Source organism: Phytophthora ramorum (assembly GCF_020800215.1).
Source record: "Phytophthora ramorum isolate Pr-102 chromosome Unknown Phyram_PR-102_s0003, whole genome shotgun sequence".
Classification (NCBI taxonomy): Eukaryota; Oomycota; class Peronosporomycetes; order Peronosporales; family Peronosporaceae; genus Phytophthora; species Phytophthora ramorum.
The window spans coordinates 752,317-769,235 of NW_027150649.1; the positions used below are offsets into that span (position 1 = coordinate 752,317).

A 16,919-nucleotide genomic window follows, 5' to 3' on the forward strand; every position below is an offset into this window, starting at 1 on the left:
ATGACCAGAAAATGCAGCTTTTTAAACTTTGAGAAAGGCACCGCTAGAGGAAAGTATAAAATCCATACTTGAGCGAAGCTTCTAACCTCAACTTGTCTGCGCAGTCGCGCAGAATTCCTTCGGAGCAGCCGCCGGTGCTACCAGGGGCTCCCATTCTTCAATTTGCCGAGTTCGACGCAACTTCACAGAATGGCGTTCCTCGCGCAAATCCAGGCCCGACACGCTCGGAAGCTCGAAGCTGAAGCAAGCATTCTTCGCTTGATCGGGGTAAGTAGCATTTATTGCTGTCTGTTCTGGCGTGCCATTTAACAAGCTGCTGGTGTTGGTGTGTCGGGCAAGAAAGGGTGACTCCCTCGAACCACGGCCATACCGAGAGAATTGGTCGTCTGACGAAGTAGAACCGGATGAGCTGGTACACGACACTTGTCCGCAGCTTCCAACTTGCTTGCATTTTCTAGTAAGTTGAATGCGTGGCGTGTTTTACAGGCGAATGAGTCGGAAGTCGAAGACAATGACGGCGAAGGCACCTCGACAACTGCAGCAGATCGACAGTCTCCAGAAGAACTGTTCGAGCGCTTCCGCAAAATGCTTAAAGTTGGCGTTCCTCGAGTAAGTGTTGAGGCTGCAATGCGCAAGGATGGCATCAACCCCGCCGGATTGGATGGACCGGTTCCAGAAGGAGCAGTACACATTGATCGAACGGCAGAACAACTACCAACAGATATCGTTGCTCTCTCGAGGATTAGACGCCGCAAGTGGCACTGGACGCAAGTCCCTAAAGCCGACCGAGCCCCGCCTCCCCCAGGAGGGTCGATTTGGATGGAAGTGAGCGAAGAAGGCGTGGACGAGCGTATCTCTCGGGCATCGCAAGCTCGCCTTCGAGAACTCTTCGTGAAGGACGTTGGCGACACGTTGGAAAATGCCGAACGTGACTCAATCGCGTCGGTGGACGTAGCACTTTCGACCGTCCAGCGACCGGACAAAACAGGCAATGTGCGCATTCTGACAGGGCAAAAGGCTTTGAACCTTGAGATGGTGCTCAAGCCCCTCAAGAAACCGTTCGATGTTGTGGCATACGATTTGAACATCCTGACCGCTGTGTACCTTTCGGACACGGACATCAAGACAATTGTGGCGATGTGGCCAAGCGTAGCTGAGGCACGCGCGCTCGACGAGTACTCAGGGGAGTTTGAATCCTTAGGAATGGTAAGTTGTTGGGTTTGGAGCAGGTTTTGTGAAGGTTTATCTGCTGAGAACGACCTCACTTGCTTTGCATTGTCAGTGTGAGCAGTTTTTGATGACGCTCCGCGCGGTGCCAAGGCCAAAGGAGAAACTACAGTGTCTCCTACTAAAACTAGAGCTCGCTTCTCGCGTGTACGAGTTGACGTACGTTTTGATCACTTGCGCTGCGAACACGTTGTTCTTATCAGCGGTTGTGACCGCATTGCAGACAAATGGTGATACTCGTAACTCGCGCGCTGAACCAGCTCTGTTCGAGTCAGAAATACTGCCGTGTCATGCGACTCATCCGTGACTTTGGGAACATCGTCAACAACGATGTAGGCACGAAACCCAGTAGGAGATTTTCTCTTGAGTCGCTGCTTCGGATGGCTCATACGAAGGCTTACGAGGATCCAAAGGTTACAACAGCGTTCGACGCGTTCATGGAATTCATCCGGGTACGAGTTCTAAAGCGCTCATGAAGTGGCCGAGGTACGTCATTTGCGAACAAAACACACGCATACTAACCTTTGCTGTGCAGACTGAAGAAAATGGAGAGCTCGTGAACTTTCACGAGGAGATCAGCTTGGTTCTTCAATGCAAGAGCGTGTCTGTGGACGCATTAACAGCCGAGTTTAACCAGCTCCGTGAGGGCTACTTGTTGGTGAAATCAATGGCGCTTACAAGTTCGTCGAAGGACGCTGGCATCTCAGATTCACAAGCAGAACTAGCGCGAGGTGCCTTTTCTGGCTTTGCCGACGAAGTTGATGGAGAGCTACGCGCGCTGCACAAGCTTTTTGACCGGCTGGAATCGTGTGTAAGTTTCCGGGCAGCACGACCCCCACCAGTTCGTGTACTAATGCTGCTTTTCACTGTGCCGTCAGCAAAAGTTCTTCCAGTCATGGTTTGAGGAGAACACGAACTCAACGCTGGACGCTCATCTGAGAGCGATCGTCCAGTTCGCGCTGGAAGTGCGAGCTAGAAACCCAATCAACTTGCGCGCATCGCACTCCTAATCGTCTTGTGCGACGGTGCCCGTGGCGCTCTGCATGCAGCCTTTGACAAGAGCTGCACTTACGACAATAACGCTTCCTCCATTTTAGACAACAAGTTCGATTGAAGCGAGCGATATATTACGTGTGGTTGGTTGCTAGCCTGAAGTATGATACAGGACGTCCTAGTGACGTTCATAAGTTAAGCTTACATGCTGCTTCAGAGCCCGATCATGGCGGCGTTCTTGCAGATGAAGAGCATGAAGCGGTTGCGGCACTCTCTGAGCTGGTCCTGCATGTCGACGAGTGTGAAATGGTTGTAGTGCACCCGGCAGAGGTACTGCATCATGGCGAGCATTTGCTGGCACATCTCACGGATCTGCGGCACGGTGAGTGGCTGGGGCGACGTCATGAGCTCTCCGATCTGGTCCAGCGATGCCGAGAAGCTGCGCACTGGTGCGGCGTCGCAGTTGAGGTCTCTGCAGAGGTCGCAAGCCACAAAGAGCAGCAGCTCCAGCTCTTCGCGCAGCAACGTGGCTTCCTCCAGAACCATCTCGTATTCGAGCTCCGTCCAGGAGCAGCGCGCGCGCTTCTCCCTGCAGTCGTCGTCCAGGACGATCTTGCGCTTGCGGCTGGCCGTGACCTGCGGGGTCAGGAGCTGCGGGTGCTGGTGCTTGTCTACGAGCAGCATGTTGGGCGCGTCGAAGGTGACTGGTTGGAAAATGGTGGCGGTCGGTGTTGACTGAGCCTTCGAATTCAATTGCAGCACCGGCTTGCACTTGACTGCGCACTTTGGTAAATGAGCTGCCTGAGTTTGTCGCCGGGCAAGGGAGATGCTCCCATCAATTTTTGGGCCGGATGGCGACTGTGGACGAAAAATGAAAAATTAACGTTTCGTTTTACTTGGTTTCAGTATGTTGGGATAAAGCTGCGCACGTGGGTATGTTGCTGCAACGGCAACTTATGATGATTTAAAAAACATGTTGCGTTGGAAGGGAATATTCACGCTCCTGATGGCTGGCTGGCGGGTAGCTGCCCAAACCGCCGAGTTACAATCGTCGGGTGGGTGGACACCAGCTGGAGCTGACGTCTGGGCCAAAATAGACAGCGCCATCATTCGCCATTCAATTCAATATCGCTCGACTTCAGTGGTTTGGTCGTATTACAAGCAGATTGTGTCAATGTGATCTGCTAGCTCAATTTGCGGCCACCGTATCGCACCGGGAAACTTTGTCCGATTCTTTTTCTCAACCAAAATCTTCTCTAAATATTCTGATTCACGGCAACGAGTGCGTGTTTGCTCCGCCCGGTGTGCAAGCGGGCCAACGGGGCGTGGAAAATACTCGGCCGAAGCCACCTTGGCCGAAACGCCCACAGCTTTGACGAGATGACCTTGTCGGCGCAATTTTCAAAGCGCGACCGCGTGGGTTGCCGTCGAGCTCGCGGCGGCCGTTGCATGAGGCGAGCAGCGTCTTCAATGGTGCTGGCCTCCTGGCCGCTTCTATCAATAGCGTCCGAGCCCACACGGCTCCTTCTTGGCCGATCTATTATACCATGCCTTGTTATAATAAACATACTTTGGTGATTTCGTCAGAAATTTTTGAGCCTGCAGCGGCCCTTCCTAAAACCTAGACTCAGGACTCGTTGGTGCTGTTGCCCCGCTGAGACCACGAGGACGTTGACCCCACCTGCCGATGCGTGTCCAGCATCCGATGTGTCGGTGGGGCAGGCAGCCGGAGCGGCTCCATCCATTCGGCACCACCGCATGGCTGCCGAATAAAGTGGCTCTCGGGAATTCGGTGGTCCACCCCCTGCACGGAAAACGCTACGTGCACGGCAACGAGTGCAAGCGCGCTGCAATCGACTAACGGGTGGACGGCGTGGTACATGCACGGTACTTGTCCTGAGGATACGATCGTAGATTTTTTGTAGTTGAGACCGGCTCCCGCTTCAACAAGTCAGAACATGGCTACGCTGGATGCTCACTGTCCACTGGACAGTGACAGTGTCCAGTGGCTGTTGTTGTCAAGGTTGCCAACGCCCAGCCGGTCATGACGCAGGATCAAGAGCTGCTGCCACGAGACAAGTCTCTCAATGGTTTGTTGCAAGCCAAGGCTCAGTTATTATAGAGCTCCTGCAACAGCACGACACTTGTCGTCTACGCGCAAGACCCCACCGAAACGTTCACAGTGATCGTCGTCCTCATTTATCAGATATCGTGGTCGGGCTGATAAGGCTAAGCCTCTCTGGACTTCGTGCTGATATCTTGGCCAACTTGGCTGCTCGGCACATAAAATTCTTGGTAGGATTGCTGCGATAACAATCCTTTAATCAATTAGCTAGGGTTGCTATGCGTTCACGACGGAGACTTATCAATAGCCATGCGCGCTGTCCATAATTCAAAGGGTAATGCTTCGCTTGCACGCAAGACTTGCAGACTCGGATCTGAAGTTGCGATCGCACGAATCTCCGAACCGATGAAACTGGTCTTCATGGTTGACACCGCATTGTCTTGTTAGTGCTTCTGTGGAGGAGGCTGCAAAACTGGACCTACCTTCGAAGGGACGCCTGGCAGGTGTGGCCGCGAGCGTCGCTCTTGCTGGCTGCACAGCGCCCAAAACTTTTCAAATTACACTGACGATACTTCGTTCTAAAGCAAGTGATGCATCACTGTCCTACCCTGATGGCACGCGTACGTCTAGTGAGTGAAAACCGTGTGTGGGCATGGCTCGTTATCCCTCTTCTGTGTGATTTCACGTTTCAACTCAGGAGGATTTCACTCAGCTGTGGGGAACTGAGCAGCTGCATCAGCACTCGGTCAATAGGTTATCGGGTTGACGAGGTCTATTCCAAGTGAAACTGCAAAATATCGATCTGCTGATCTATCTGCGCGATCCTTTCTTGCCTTGCTTAACCTTCCTGGTGACAAGCGGCCTACCTTGCATCAAGATATCCAACGCCTTGCGGTTCAAGCACTCCCCTGTGGACGTGTCCAGTTGAAGTCGTCGGCCGCCCAAGACAAAGCTGTACGCGTCCAGGCCATCGTGACCAAGCAACTTCAAGTCTGAAACAGGCACAATCAACCACCATCAGCGCCACCCACATAACTCACACCCGCAGTAGCCACACACCTTTGGGTGAGACCTCCAGCACCTCCTTCACCCCGACGCCCATGATCGACACCCGCACGAACTCCTCTGCAGCATTCACACACCCTGTCAGCTGCAGCTCCACCCACCGCCTCCAAGTAAACTAACAGCGACCTGGATCCCCCACTCTCCGGCACGACACAATGTCCGTCACCACCTTGTCGCACAGCCTCTTGGCGCCAAAAAATACGGTCACCGACGCGCTGCAAATGGCGCCACTAGCGGCCAGTACTTCTACCATATTGGCGCTGGTGTCCGCCTGGTACACGAGACTCCCTGACAGCAGCAGCGCGCAGTACATTTGGAAGCGACTGCCGGGCCCCATCCACCGCATCACGTTCCCGCCACAGTTCTGCACGATCGGCGTCTCATGAACCTTCGACTTGTCCACGGGAATCCTGCCACCAACCAACACCAATTAGCCCTGTGACAAATTATTGAATATTGCATTGTACACATACTGGATCTTGGGCTTGGCAGCGAATCCCCGCGTCTGCGTCGCAGTCAGCGAGCGACTCAGCGCCACAGCCGCCGCACGTCGTGACAGCATTATTGTGTGTGGCTGAGAAAAAAATACGTCGAGCTACTATTTTACTTACCTCTCCGCCAATCAAATGTCCGCAATACCCTTTTAGAGAATCGGTTTTCTTTCATCTTTTTGGCCGACATGGCCGAATGGCGCGGGACCTCATCATCACCGCCGTTGCGCGCCAAGTCCGCTCGCTTCTCGTGGCTGCTTCTGTTCTGGTGGACTCACGTGACGCACTGGCTGGGGCACTGGCTCAAAGTCTGGGTGCAAAGGCCGCTCATGCGCCTAGGAATCGGCGCGGCCGAGGACGTTCAAGAAGTCGAGAACGAGGCGGGTGACGCAGCTACAGAGACCAGCAGCGCTCAGCAGCAGGAGACGGCGCTACCCTGTGGATTGTCCAATAATGGCAACATGTGTTTCGTGAACGCCGTGCTGCAGTGTCTGGCAGCCAACCCGAGCTTCCTGGAGAGCGTGGACCGGGCGCTGCGCATGCGCGCGCAGCTGCACGTGACGCGGCAGCCGGACGACGCCCATGTACAGAAGCTTCTGGTGACCGAGACGCTCGTGAGTCTGTTGAGAGGCATTTCGCCGGTGGAGAGTGAGGAGATGGAGGTGGAAGCGAGAGGGGCAGGTCAGGACAGACTCAGAGAGGATAACCAGCAGAGGATGAGGAGGTTCAGGTCAGCGGTCAGTCGATGCACTGTTCTGGTGTCAAGTGCAGCGTCGAGACAGGAGCAGCAGGATGCTGAGGAGTTCTTGTCGTTTCTGCTGGAGCTGCTGCATGAGCTGCTGCGGTGTCCTGCTGAGCCGGAGTACAGGAAGGATGAAGAGCGACATCAGTTCTTGCAGGTGGAGAAGAGAGTTTTGAACAAGCTGAAGGGCTACGACCCCAATGATCCGCGCTCGTACACGCACGCTGTGGGTACGTGGAGCTTGGGATTTCAGATGTGATGATTTTAGCTAATTGAGTTTGTGGAGTGAAGCAAACCTTGGTGAGGTGCGGTGGAACCATTTCTTGAGACAGAATGCCTCGGTGATCACGGACCTATTTTCCGGCCAGACTGTGAGAGGCTCGCAATGCTGTAGCTGTGCGAATCTTACGTGTCTTCACGAAGAACAACGGTGCGTTGGGGTCTCCTGGCTTCGTTGTGCACTCCTGACGAATAATTGCACTAACTTCTCTGGTTTATCCATGCAGAATTATATCGCTTATGATCACCTCAGGGAAAGGTGATAAAACGCTTGCGGAGTGCCTGGAGCACTTTCGGCATCCTGAACAACTGACCGGGGAGAACCGTGTCTATTGCGATGGCTACTGCCAAGCCAAGACTACTCGCCTCACCCAAATTCTTTTGCAGCGTGTGCCTCCTGTGCTGGTACTTCGGCTGCAACGATTCAAGCACACGTCTTTCAGAGGATATACAGAAAAAGTGGACACTGCGGTGAGCTTTCCGTGTGGAAGTGATGAATTTCTGGACCTTACTATGAATTCCTTCTTCCGGGACGACGAGAAGCGCGTCAAGTTCCAGTTGGTCGCTGTGTGTGCCCATCTAGGGAGCTCAATAGACTCCGGACATTATGTTGCTTATGTGCGGCATCATGCAGATCACGATTTACGGAGGGCTGAAGACGCGTCCGACAAATGGCTTCGAATCGACGACGATGTGGTCTCTGTTATTGATGAAACCACGCTTCGACGGGAGACGCTGACTTCTGCGTATCTGCTATTCTACTCTCTAGTTTCCAGGTGAGTAGGCTATCGGGTGGCTGTAATGGGTAAATGGCATCAGACGATAATCTAGGCCTCTTTCGCAGCGATCTACGGTCATATGGAAGATATGAGTGAACACCAATTGAATCTGGAAGACGCAGGCCATATAACGAAAGCTGCATGCAGTGAACTGATTGAACGCTGCACAAAAGGTCTGGTCTGAAAGCATACATTTGCGCGGAGCATATTGAACGATTTTGCAGGTAGAACCAAGCCTATCAGGCAATACACGTCTACGAGGCAGATGTGTAGAAGTGAAACTGGTGATAGTAGTCCAGAACGGCAGTCGTTCCGAAGCGAAAGAGTTTGCCCACGCCTGGCACGTAATCCAGCACATCCGCGGCCTGCAAATAAAGCAAAGCGCTAATGGTGAGCGCTCGAGCTGTTGGTGAGACGTTCGTCCGCAGCTGACCCAATAGCCTACCTTTCCGGCCGCAGGCTTGGTGACGGCTGCGAATACCGGATCGCGAAGTAAGTAGAGTAGGAGAGCCATCTACACAATTCACACAGCGTAGTAACATCGTCTTATAAGTCTTCCAGCGTCCACCTGTCGCATAGGCACCACAGAACACACCTTTCGAGCTGCGATTTCTTCCTTGGTGTTGTCAGTCGCGGAAGGATTCTTCGGCGCCACTGACTTCACAGCTGCAGCGGAAAACGCCAAACTACGTTGAAATGACATACCATAAGTCAATAAGACGACTCGACAACCTTTTTGTTGAAATCGACTTGGACGCACCCAGAGAGCTCCACAAGAAGTGACACGAGAACGGGGGTCCACGAAGTCTCCGGACGGCGACGACGCAGCAACGCATACACAACAGGCCGTAAAATGTGGCAGACTTCTCCCGCCACGAGGAGATCATCTCGTGCATCTTCGGCGATTTCAACCGTCGCGTCCTACATCATAACACCAAACGCTTTTTAGCACCATCCCACCCAGGATCCTGAACTTTCACTGCATACTTCAAACGTGATCTTATTGGGAGCTTCATCGACGTCCTTCTCCGTCGACGGCTCCGGTTCCGCTGCAGTAGCTACCCATGCCAAAAAAGTCGTCAAAGTCAGCACAAGTGGGGAGAAAACGACTCTGTCAAGCTACTCACCCTTTCCAAAGGTCTTCCCCGTACGCGCACCTGGCTGCTTGGGCTTCTTGAACCGCGCAAACGGCGATGGCCGAGGCACAGACTCCACGCCCTTGTACTGCAGCATCATATTGCAAAACTATCATTTAATTCTACCTGAACCTCACCCACAACTAAAGCCAATGAGCACACGAACCTTGCCACCACGCAGAAGCATGGCGCGACGTCGCTGAGCAAGAAGCACCAGGCGGAGCATACCCTTGACGAATTCCACCCACACAATCAACCGCCATTTGCCTGCGTCACCACCGACTTTGCGAGCAATAACTTCCGCCAGCACTTGCACATGCGAGATCAGCGACAGCGGGACACGGACCAAGCGCGTCAATCTGCAAGCACCAAGCACAAATGTTCGCATCCATCAGTGCTTTACATCTCACAGCCTCATCAACACGTTGAAACTCACTTTTGACTGTTCGTGGGCGGCTCCTTCTCGTCATTTTCCTTCTTGTACAGCACGTAGTCGTGATACAGATGCAGCAGCCCCACCAACGAATAGCCGAACTGTGTCGCCACCTCCGGCTCCATCACTCGCTTCTGCAACATCAAATACACAGCAAAAAGCACAACCGGTAAGAAATCAGCTTCAAGCCACAAGATATCTGTCGATGTTGAAGCCACGTACCGGCACCAGCTGCGGCGCCACGTACAGCGTCGTTTCCACATTGCGAGCCAGACCTGTGTGACTGCCCACCCACGATTCGTAGGCGCCGAGAAGGGATGCGGTCTTAGAGATCGTCGGGGCTGAGGCTGAGGCGTCTGTAGAGGGGGCCACCTCGCCCGTTGAGGAGGTCTTGGTGTGCGTGACCGTCGTGGTCGTCTTGGAGTCGCCGTCCGTCATCACGTCCGTCTCCACCGTCGTCGTCTTGATCTCGTCGGCCATGCTTAACCCTCGACTTGAAGGGATTGCTGTCGAGTAAGCCAAATGGATCGGTGGATAAAATAAAGTTATTTAAACCAATCAGATACACTAGATAGCCAACTTTATCAATCCTGTGCATGAAATTCTATCAGAAAATAGCAATGAATTGCGTAGCAGCGACAGTGGTGGCGGTTCGCGACCCCGAGGCGTCCTACGCACTCATTGACGACGCGGTACATGTTGCTTTCCTGCAGCAAGAGTGCCGGATCTACGGCTCGCCTGAGGGCACCGTCCCCGCCGCATCATCAATGCCTCGACGTCTGCGCCTGTCACTTGAAGAGTTGGCGGTAGGAGTCACAAACGGATTTCTTCGCCTAGAAGCATCGACATCGAGCTCCAGTGGCAACGAATTGATTGCTAACGAAGGACAAACACAAGTACAAGAAATTACGCAAGAATTGATGGGCGTCGGGCAATTTAGCGAGTCGAGTGAATCTGTCACGTGGAGACTTTGTAAGGCTTTGAGTTGAATTGCTATTTGATAAGTGAGCTGATCTCATTGTGGTTCTGTCGACTGGCTGCAGCACCGCAAAGGCATGCTCGGCTACGAGTCTTCCGAGATCTGTGGGAACGAGGCTACACCGTGACGTTCGGCTCCAAGTTCGGTGCGGACTTCCTCATTTACAAAGGTCAGCTCACCCTGAGGAGGAAAATTATGCTGCCGGGGATCTTGCTTAATGTGGCTGTGCTCTTTAGATGACCCCAAGCGTGCTCATGCGGTAGCGCTGATTGTGGTGAAAGGCTACAAGGAGGAATTTGCACGCGTGGACGTCGTCAGTTTCTGTCGTGTGGCGAAAATGGTGAAGAAGCAGCTCATGTTCGCTTGTGTGAGGCGCTGTGAAGAGAGAGTTGCTGAGGAAGCAGGAGCCGCCACAGATAGCGTCGTGTATATTTCGTTATCTCATGCGCTGCTGGTGTCACGGCAAGAAGAATGCGACGAATAATTGCCGTGGTTCAGAGACTCGCTCTTCAGCTGTATTCTGCAAGGAACGGGGCACCAAGCGACTTACGAGCTGCCATTGCCTTCTGGTGCGGTAGAAGGCGTCTTCATATTAACCTCGTTCTGCCGGATTTTTTGTGCGATTTTCACGAGACACTCGGCGTCAGCGGAGATCTGCGTGTTTTGGCGCAGGTCCAGCGCAACAACCGTGTTGTTCTGCTGTAAACCCTGCAGAAGTACGTCGCCGTCACTCTCACTCAACGCATTGCTGCTCAGGTCCACGGATCGAAGAGCTGTGAACGAGTCGCCAAGAATCTCAGCCAGCACCTCGGCACTTTCCCTGCTTAGCATGTTGCTGCTTAAGTTTAAGTTAGTCAGAGAGGTATGCTCCACGAGGCCTTCCAGAAGCATGCGACCTCCGTCGTCGGTAAGGCGGTTCAGTCGTAGGTCAAGTTCGACGAGACTGGTGTTGTATTTGAGCCCGCGACTAAGGTAGCGCCCACCTTCCGCATGAATTTGGTTGTCGCAGAGTTTCAAGGTAGTTATCACACTTTCGGGTCCGAGCAGCTTGGACAGCAACCTTGCGCCGTGATTCGTAAGCTTGTTGTGCGAGAGATCGAGTGATGTGATACTGGTATTCTTCACGAGCCCTGTCATCAACATCCGCAGCAGGTCGTCGTCCAAAAGGTTGCTAGGCAGCCACAGCGTCGTTAGCGTGTTCGACGCCTTGATGATGTGCGAAAGGTTCGTTGCGTCGGAGATCTTCATGCCAAACAGCATGCGCTCGTACCTCATCCCGATCTGTTTGACGCCGTAGGTCACACGGAGCCTAGTCAAGTTGTGCAACTGTGCACAAATCTCGTTCAAGTCCAGATGCGAGAGCAGTTGGTCGATCTCAAGGGTGAAGATGTACTCGCTGGATGCCTTGACGACGGCCATCAAATGGTCATGATCGTCACCGGCCGGATCAAAGTCCTCAAGAAGATCCTGCAGGTATTTCTCTAGGAAGAGTTGCTTCCACGTGAGTCCATGGTCCGCAATCTGGGTGTTCTTCCACTGCGTTTGGCTGAGGCAGCAGCGCTTCCAGTAGTTTTCGTCCGTCACGTTGGGCGCCGTCACGCAAACGTCGAGATCCAATGGCAATCGCGCCATGACCTCCGGTAGGAACTGGCGGGGCACATTCTGCGCCTTGGGCTGCAGGCGGAAGCGGTCGGAGATGATCTTGAGGCACATGAGGAGTAGCGACGGGATCACAGTCGCCGAAGTGGCATTCTTGGCATCGCTGTCTGCTGCCTGGGCATTTTGGACAACCCGAGAACGGTACTTCTTCACCTGGTCCGATAAAGCACACACGTCTGTCGTTGTGCCGACCGTCGAAGCTGAAATCATGGCGTCTACGCTGCTTCCACGTCGTCCGTGCCTCTCGTTTGATGCTGGTAGCGACTCTTCCCACCGCAAACGAAGACGTCTCGAAATAGGCAACTGAAATCCGAATAAGTTGCTGTAGCTGAAGTTGTCTTCAACCTGATCACAGAGTGATGGTCCTTGAGTTTCCCTTTGGATTCCGCATCCATTTCGCATTCCGCACTCAAGTGCGCAAGCGGCAGCAAGAAGAGCAAAGATGGAAAAGCTGCGTGCAGATGATGCAAGTACAAAGGCGGCGCTCATGTGGGACGAGATCGGTGAGCTCCGCAAGTACATCGGTGCGTTTATCTTCATCCCAGCACCTCTAGCGCGTTCATCGCTACTGACGTATCTGTTTGAGGTGATTTCCGTTCGCAGTGAAGATGATGCACGCGGAGATGGAGCTCATGGAGAACATCAAGCTGAACGAGCGCAACGTCGCGGCGGTGAACGCTCACATCAAACACTTCAAGGTGAGTGGAAAGCGCCTAGACAATACAACGAAGCCGCCTAATGTAGAGGGATACTGGACATATTGCAGGAACTGATCGCCCAGGAACGTTCACGCAACAAGACGCTTAAGGAAGAGCTGGTGGGGGACACCAACGAGCTCAAGAGGCTCGAAGAGAAACAAACTGGTAGGACGAGCTATCTATGTAACTGGTGGTGACGAATGTCTGAGTCTTGGCCAAAACGTTGTGAACTGAGCAGCGGCTGAGGCGAAGCATCGACAATTTCGAGGTAATCGGAGTGTGAGTTGTACATCCATATTTTTATTGACCAATTGATGTTGTAGATGCTGTGTTGCAGCGTGAGAGTGAAGTGCAGATGCTTCGGTCGAGGTTTCAACAGGAACACGCAGCCATGCTCAGCTTGAGGCGCCACGTTCTCGAAGTTACTACACACCAGGAGAAGCTGTCGTCACTGAATGGCTCCGTGGACAATGAGACACAAAATGGTTTGCTCGCTGTGGGGCATTCTTCAAGGGCAGGATTGAGAGCGTTTCTAACCTCGGTTGAGTGTTATTTTGTGACAGCCCATGCCTCCTTAAACGAGTGCTCTGAACCGATAGAACAGCGCGCTGCTCGCCAAAAGCTCCGTGCAAAAATTCGATACACCGAGCAGTTTATCGCACAGATGCAAGAAGAGGCACAGCAGCTCATTGAGAAGAGGACCAAGCTCGAAATTGAAGTGTTGGAGTGCGAGCAGGAGGCTCACAAGCTGCGCGGCTCTATCTACCTCAAGGAAAAGGAAAGCGAGGTCGTGTTTCAGCGCCTACATGAAGATACTCTCCGGGTTATCGAAGAAAACGGTAATTCCTGATACTCTTCGATATAATGAAATGAACTTGTTGTTGCTAAAGAACCTGGCCGTGGTCACCACAGGAAAGATCGAGAGCAAGTTGAAGGCCAAGCGCAGAAAGTTTCGACTCAAGACTAAGAACGAGATTTGCTCGCTAAACCGCAGGACTGTGTTCATCACTTCTGGTAAGCTGGATAATGTTTTGTTGCGTTCTTTCGGAGCGCCGATACAACTGATACTCTGTAACCAACGAGCAGAGCTCGAACGAGGTCAAATGATGAACGAAGACGCACTGTCTGCAATCGATTTCCTCGGTGTCAAGCGCAAGGAGCTAGAACAGAGGTATGTACAACATGTATGAGGTTTTACCGTGGCTAACTTGTAAGGTTGCAACACTCTGTGATGTTTTGTCAGATTAAACACGCGCAATGAGCAACTAATTGCTACCGAGGTTGGGATCTTAGAACACATTCGAGTAATTACCACTATTAACATTTGGGTATGCTGGCAGAATGCCGTATCTGGGCTATCGAAAACAATCTCCGGCATGCGTCGAGGTGAAGGAAAGATTGACACGACACGTCTTGCAGAAGAGCTGGCTACGAAGCGTGGTAGTGCGCAAGCTGCTCAGAAAAAGCTGGATGAGAAACAGGTATGGCTTGAAGATCATTACTATCATCAACAAGTGTCGATCTAACCGCTTGATTGTGTGCAGAATCTGCTGAAGTTGCTAGAGGCAGACCACACTCAAGTAAGTAGATTGCGTTGTCATATGATCTCAGATGAGTTGCTGAGCATTTGTGCAGCTAAACGCAACATTGGAAGACATCTGCACCAAGATAGTTGCTGCAAAGGACACAACAGAAGGGTTAGACCGTGAAATCGCTTCGCTTGCAAAAGATATTGAGAAGCAAGACGAACGAAGCAAAACCTTACGCGCGTCCCTGACCGATTCGAAAAAGAGTAATGAAAACGTTCAGGCTGAATATGGAGAGCACCAGCTCGAGAACAAGAGCATCGTCAAAGCGCAAGCAAAGCTTCGTCGCCAGAGGGATTCACTGCTCAAGGAAGAAGAAGAAATGACTGCGGAGCTTCGTGAAGCCGAAGCTTTGAGCCAAATCTTAGCTGAAGGCATCAATGTTCGTACTTACTACGGCGTGACAGGTTTACCATCTAATTCACTCGTGTATGTTTCAGCATGGAACGAAATATGCTAAGGATATCTGTGAAGCCAGTGCGCTCGATGAGGATATGCAAACACGCATTGAGTTTGAGCTTCGTAGCCAGGAACTCAGCTTGCAGCAGCAATGTGCTCAGGAAGAGTCCAAATTCCAAGCACGAATCGCCGACTGGGATGAAAAGGTAACGTTATAACTTGCGCGCTGTAAAATCATGCCTGCTTGAGCTCGATGGTAATGTCATGTGCAGATAAAAAACGTGGAGCGACAACTTCGAAGCCTTTAGTTCCCGCTTTTTTCTTATGCATGTGTTTTCAATTCATGTTTGTTTGGTTCAATGAGGTCGCAATTCTCTGAATTCTTCGAGATGCGTACGCACTCTGGTCTTGCAATTTAGGCGCACATAGGTTGGGAAGGGGCAACGCTTCAAACACGCCAGCGATTCCGAGCTAACTGGCGGATTGGAAACCAGGTCGTGCTGAGCCGCACTCTCACTCTCGAACTTCTTCCGAACCTCGCAGCAGCCTCACTACAAATCAAGCTAGGAGCATGAAGGTCTTCTACTACTGTCTCGCTTCGCTCCTGTTTGCGGTGTCGCTGGCAAAGCATGTAACTCCACCGATGCACGCTAAACACCAGAAGGTTATCGGTGGTGAGCGTGCTTTGGCTGGACAGGGAGAGCTCGACGGAGTTGGTGACCTCGGAGGTGTCGGAAATGACGACGACACTGGGGATGCTGGTGACACTGGGGATGCTGGTGACACTGGGGATGCTGGTGACACTGGAGACGTGGCTGGCCTCGGAGGACTCGGTGGTGGTGTCGGTGGCTATCGCGGTAAGTGGCATTAACTGGTCCAAAGGAAGAATGTTCGTGCTGACGTATTTGCCAAATAATCTTCATTTCAGCGCTGCGAGGCCTTGACGATGAGTTGGCGAACGGCGAAGCCGATGTGAACATTGACGACGAGGCTGTTGTTGCTGGCGGGCGTGTCGTGAGTGGTGGCGTTGTTGTTACGCGACCGCGCCGTGGTCCATTTTACTGAAGCGCTTGTCGACCTTCGGTGGCTCTACCGGATATGGGAGTTGGCTCCATTGGTAGCGTCCTGCTTTTATCCTTGCTTGATGCTGATGTTTCCGTGAGTCGTGAGTAAACGAAGCCAATCAAATGAATGTAGCGCTTTTCCGCGCTGGCAATTCAAAGCTACGCAATACGCAAATACTTAGTAGTACACATAAACCCAGTGGTGATCGTGAAGCTGGCACAGCGCTGTAACCCTTGGCTCATTGTGAGCCAATTCCAGTGCACCAGTTTTTGTTCCTGTACGAGTGTATATCGAAAGAAACAACGCAACATGGCACAGTATGCTTGCCTTCCGTTCCTCCTGTCTGCAACCTCTTGCCTGGATTGTCTTGCCATTAGTCCTCATGTCCTCGAAGCTTGAAAATGATTTCAACAAAGGGACGCTGCGTCTGTATCCTACTCGATCTTGAGGACTTCGATCTCAAAAACGAGCGTCGAGTCGGGCTGAATCGTGCACTCACAATGACACAGTTAAGGAACCCAGCCAACTGAACGAAACGATACACTACGACGCTGTAGAATCCTACGCAGTACAGCACAAAATGCAAAAAATGGTAGAAAAGGATATCCCCACGCCGGGAAGCCGCCAGCTCCGTACGCGTAGTCAGGTGTGCACGTGAGTCGCGCCTTCTCACCCAGCTTCATGCCCAACACGCCTTCGTCCCAGCCCTTGATCACCTGGCCTAGCCCCACCTTGAACGTGAAAGGTGACTGGCCCGGGTCCTTCGTGCTCCAGAACTTTTGCGCCAGGTCGCGGTCCTTGCCGAAGCCCGTGCAGTGCACCGTCACGGAGGCGCCCTTGGCGGGCATCGCACCGTTGCCTTCTGCGAGAAGCTCCTTGGTCACGCCCATGCTGTTGCTGGATGTTGTTGAGTTCACTGGTCTGGATACCAAAATGGTCATCATACAAAGTTCAAGTACTACCCCCATTTGGCAACTAATTCGGAAATCCAAGCTTGAAATTGCGACCAAGTTGCAGATTGAGGGAAGTGGGCTCGCTTGCGGATAGTCAATGTGGCCGCCACGATGGCGGACTGCCAATGTCAGTGTCAGTGCCAGTGGATTTTAGGGCGGGCTGGTTCTCGTCATCGTGCACGCTCTTGCGATTATGCCCCAGCGTCTCGGTGGACAAGATGTGCAACCAGGCGGCAATCGAGCGGCGGGCGCCGCTGAGCGGGGCGCACTTTGGCGGATGTTTGCTGCCGCTATCTTCGTTGACACGACCAAGCACTGTTAATTCGCGCTCCTTCCTTTCCTCGTGCGCATGACGTCTCGGCTCGATGCC

The 16,919-nt window shown here is 52.7% G+C and overlaps 10 protein-coding genes across 11 annotated transcripts; 5 read left to right on the forward strand and 5 right to left on the reverse strand.

Annotated features, from left to right (window-relative positions):
• Positions 1-189: 189 nt before the first annotated feature.
• On the forward strand, positions 190-2,237 carry KRP23_3381 (the record flags this gene model as incomplete). Of its 2 annotated transcripts, none has more annotated exons than XM_067888226.1 (6): positions 190-267; positions 487-1,206; positions 1,283-1,386; positions 1,451-1,679; positions 1,763-2,038; positions 2,106-2,237. In XM_067888226.1, the coding sequence occupies 6 exons, from the start codon at positions 190-192 to the stop codon at positions 2,235-2,237; spliced, it is 1,539 nt and encodes a 512-aa protein (XP_067747487.1). The 2 variants fall into 2 exon arrangements, with proteins under 2 accessions (XP_067747487.1, XP_067747486.1); XM_067888225.1 differs by lacking the exon at positions 2,106-2,237 and adding an exon at positions 2,044-2,081 and having other exon boundaries at positions 1,763-1,958.
• Positions 2,238-2,433: 196 nt separating this feature from the next.
• Positions 2,434-2,904, reverse strand: KRP23_3382 (uncharacterized protein; the record flags this gene model as incomplete). The annotated part of the gene is made up of 1 exon (XM_067888227.1): positions 2,434-2,904. One exon carries the CDS (start codon positions 2,902-2,904, stop codon positions 2,434-2,436), a length of 471 nt encoding a protein of 156 aa, XP_067747488.1.
• A 2,191-nt stretch (positions 2,905-5,095) lies between these two features.
• On the reverse strand, positions 5,096-5,912 carry KRP23_3383 (uncharacterized protein; the record flags this gene model as incomplete). Its single annotated transcript, XM_067888228.1, has 4 exons — positions 5,096-5,277; positions 5,345-5,410; positions 5,477-5,760; positions 5,824-5,912. The coding sequence occupies 4 exons, from the start codon at positions 5,910-5,912 to the stop codon at positions 5,096-5,098; spliced, it is 621 nt and encodes a 206-aa protein (XP_067747489.1).
• Positions 5,913-6,029: 117 nt separating this feature from the next.
• KRP23_3384 (Ubiquitin carboxyl-terminal hydrolase Usp2) lies at positions 6,030-7,642 on the forward strand (the record flags this gene model as incomplete). Its single annotated transcript, XM_067888230.1, has 3 exons — positions 6,030-6,813; positions 6,875-7,013; positions 7,090-7,642. The coding sequence occupies 3 exons, from the start codon at positions 6,030-6,032 to the stop codon at positions 7,640-7,642; spliced, it is 1,476 nt and encodes a 491-aa protein (XP_067747490.1).
• A 253-nt stretch (positions 7,643-7,895) lies between these two features.
• KRP23_3385 (Peroxisomal membrane protein PEX16) lies at positions 7,896-9,690 on the reverse strand (the record flags this gene model as incomplete). Its single annotated transcript, XM_067888231.1, has 9 exons — positions 7,896-8,006; positions 8,087-8,155; positions 8,237-8,327; positions 8,402-8,562; positions 8,629-8,699; positions 8,769-8,865; positions 8,944-9,136; positions 9,214-9,344; positions 9,433-9,690. The coding sequence occupies 9 exons, from the start codon at positions 9,688-9,690 to the stop codon at positions 7,896-7,898; spliced, it is 1,182 nt and encodes a 393-aa protein (XP_067747491.1).
• Positions 9,691-9,830: 140 nt separating this feature from the next.
• On the forward strand, positions 9,831-10,673 carry KRP23_3386 (tRNA-splicing endonuclease subunit Sen34; the record flags this gene model as incomplete). The annotated part of the gene is made up of 3 exons (XM_067888232.1): positions 9,831-10,182; positions 10,254-10,358; positions 10,426-10,673. 3 exons carry the CDS (start codon positions 9,831-9,833, stop codon positions 10,671-10,673), a joined length of 705 nt encoding a protein of 234 aa, XP_067747492.1.
• A 62-nt stretch (positions 10,674-10,735) lies between these two features.
• KRP23_3387 (Dynein regulatory complex subunit 5) lies at positions 10,736-12,058 on the reverse strand (the record flags this gene model as incomplete). Its single annotated transcript, XM_067888233.1, has 1 exon — positions 10,736-12,058. One exon carries the CDS (start codon positions 12,056-12,058, stop codon positions 10,736-10,738), a length of 1,323 nt encoding a protein of 440 aa, XP_067747493.1.
• A 232-nt stretch (positions 12,059-12,290) lies between these two features.
• On the forward strand, positions 12,291-14,839 carry KRP23_3388 (uncharacterized protein; the record flags this gene model as incomplete). The annotated part of the gene is made up of 14 exons (XM_067888234.1): positions 12,291-12,372; positions 12,452-12,546; positions 12,615-12,711; positions 12,785-12,814; positions 12,870-13,031; positions 13,110-13,385; positions 13,459-13,560; positions 13,633-13,717; positions 13,790-13,826; positions 13,887-14,027; positions 14,091-14,126; positions 14,182-14,514; positions 14,573-14,737; positions 14,804-14,839. The coding sequence occupies 14 exons, from the start codon at positions 12,291-12,293 to the stop codon at positions 14,837-14,839; spliced, it is 1,677 nt and encodes a 558-aa protein (XP_067747494.1).
• A 263-nt stretch (positions 14,840-15,102) lies between these two features.
• Positions 15,103-15,596, forward strand: KRP23_3389 (uncharacterized protein; the record flags this gene model as incomplete). The annotated part of the gene is made up of 2 exons (XM_067888235.1): positions 15,103-15,388; positions 15,460-15,596. 2 exons carry the CDS (start codon positions 15,103-15,105, stop codon positions 15,594-15,596), a joined length of 423 nt encoding a protein of 140 aa, XP_067747495.1.
• Positions 15,597-16,030: 434 nt separating this feature from the next.
• KRP23_3390 (Peptidyl-prolyl cis-trans isomerase FKBP12) lies at positions 16,031-16,486 on the reverse strand (the record flags this gene model as incomplete). Its single annotated transcript, XM_067888236.1, has 2 exons — positions 16,031-16,085; positions 16,203-16,486. The coding sequence occupies 2 exons, from the start codon at positions 16,484-16,486 to the stop codon at positions 16,031-16,033; spliced, it is 339 nt and encodes a 112-aa protein (XP_067747496.1).
• Between the last annotated feature and the right edge of the window lie 433 nt (positions 16,487-16,919).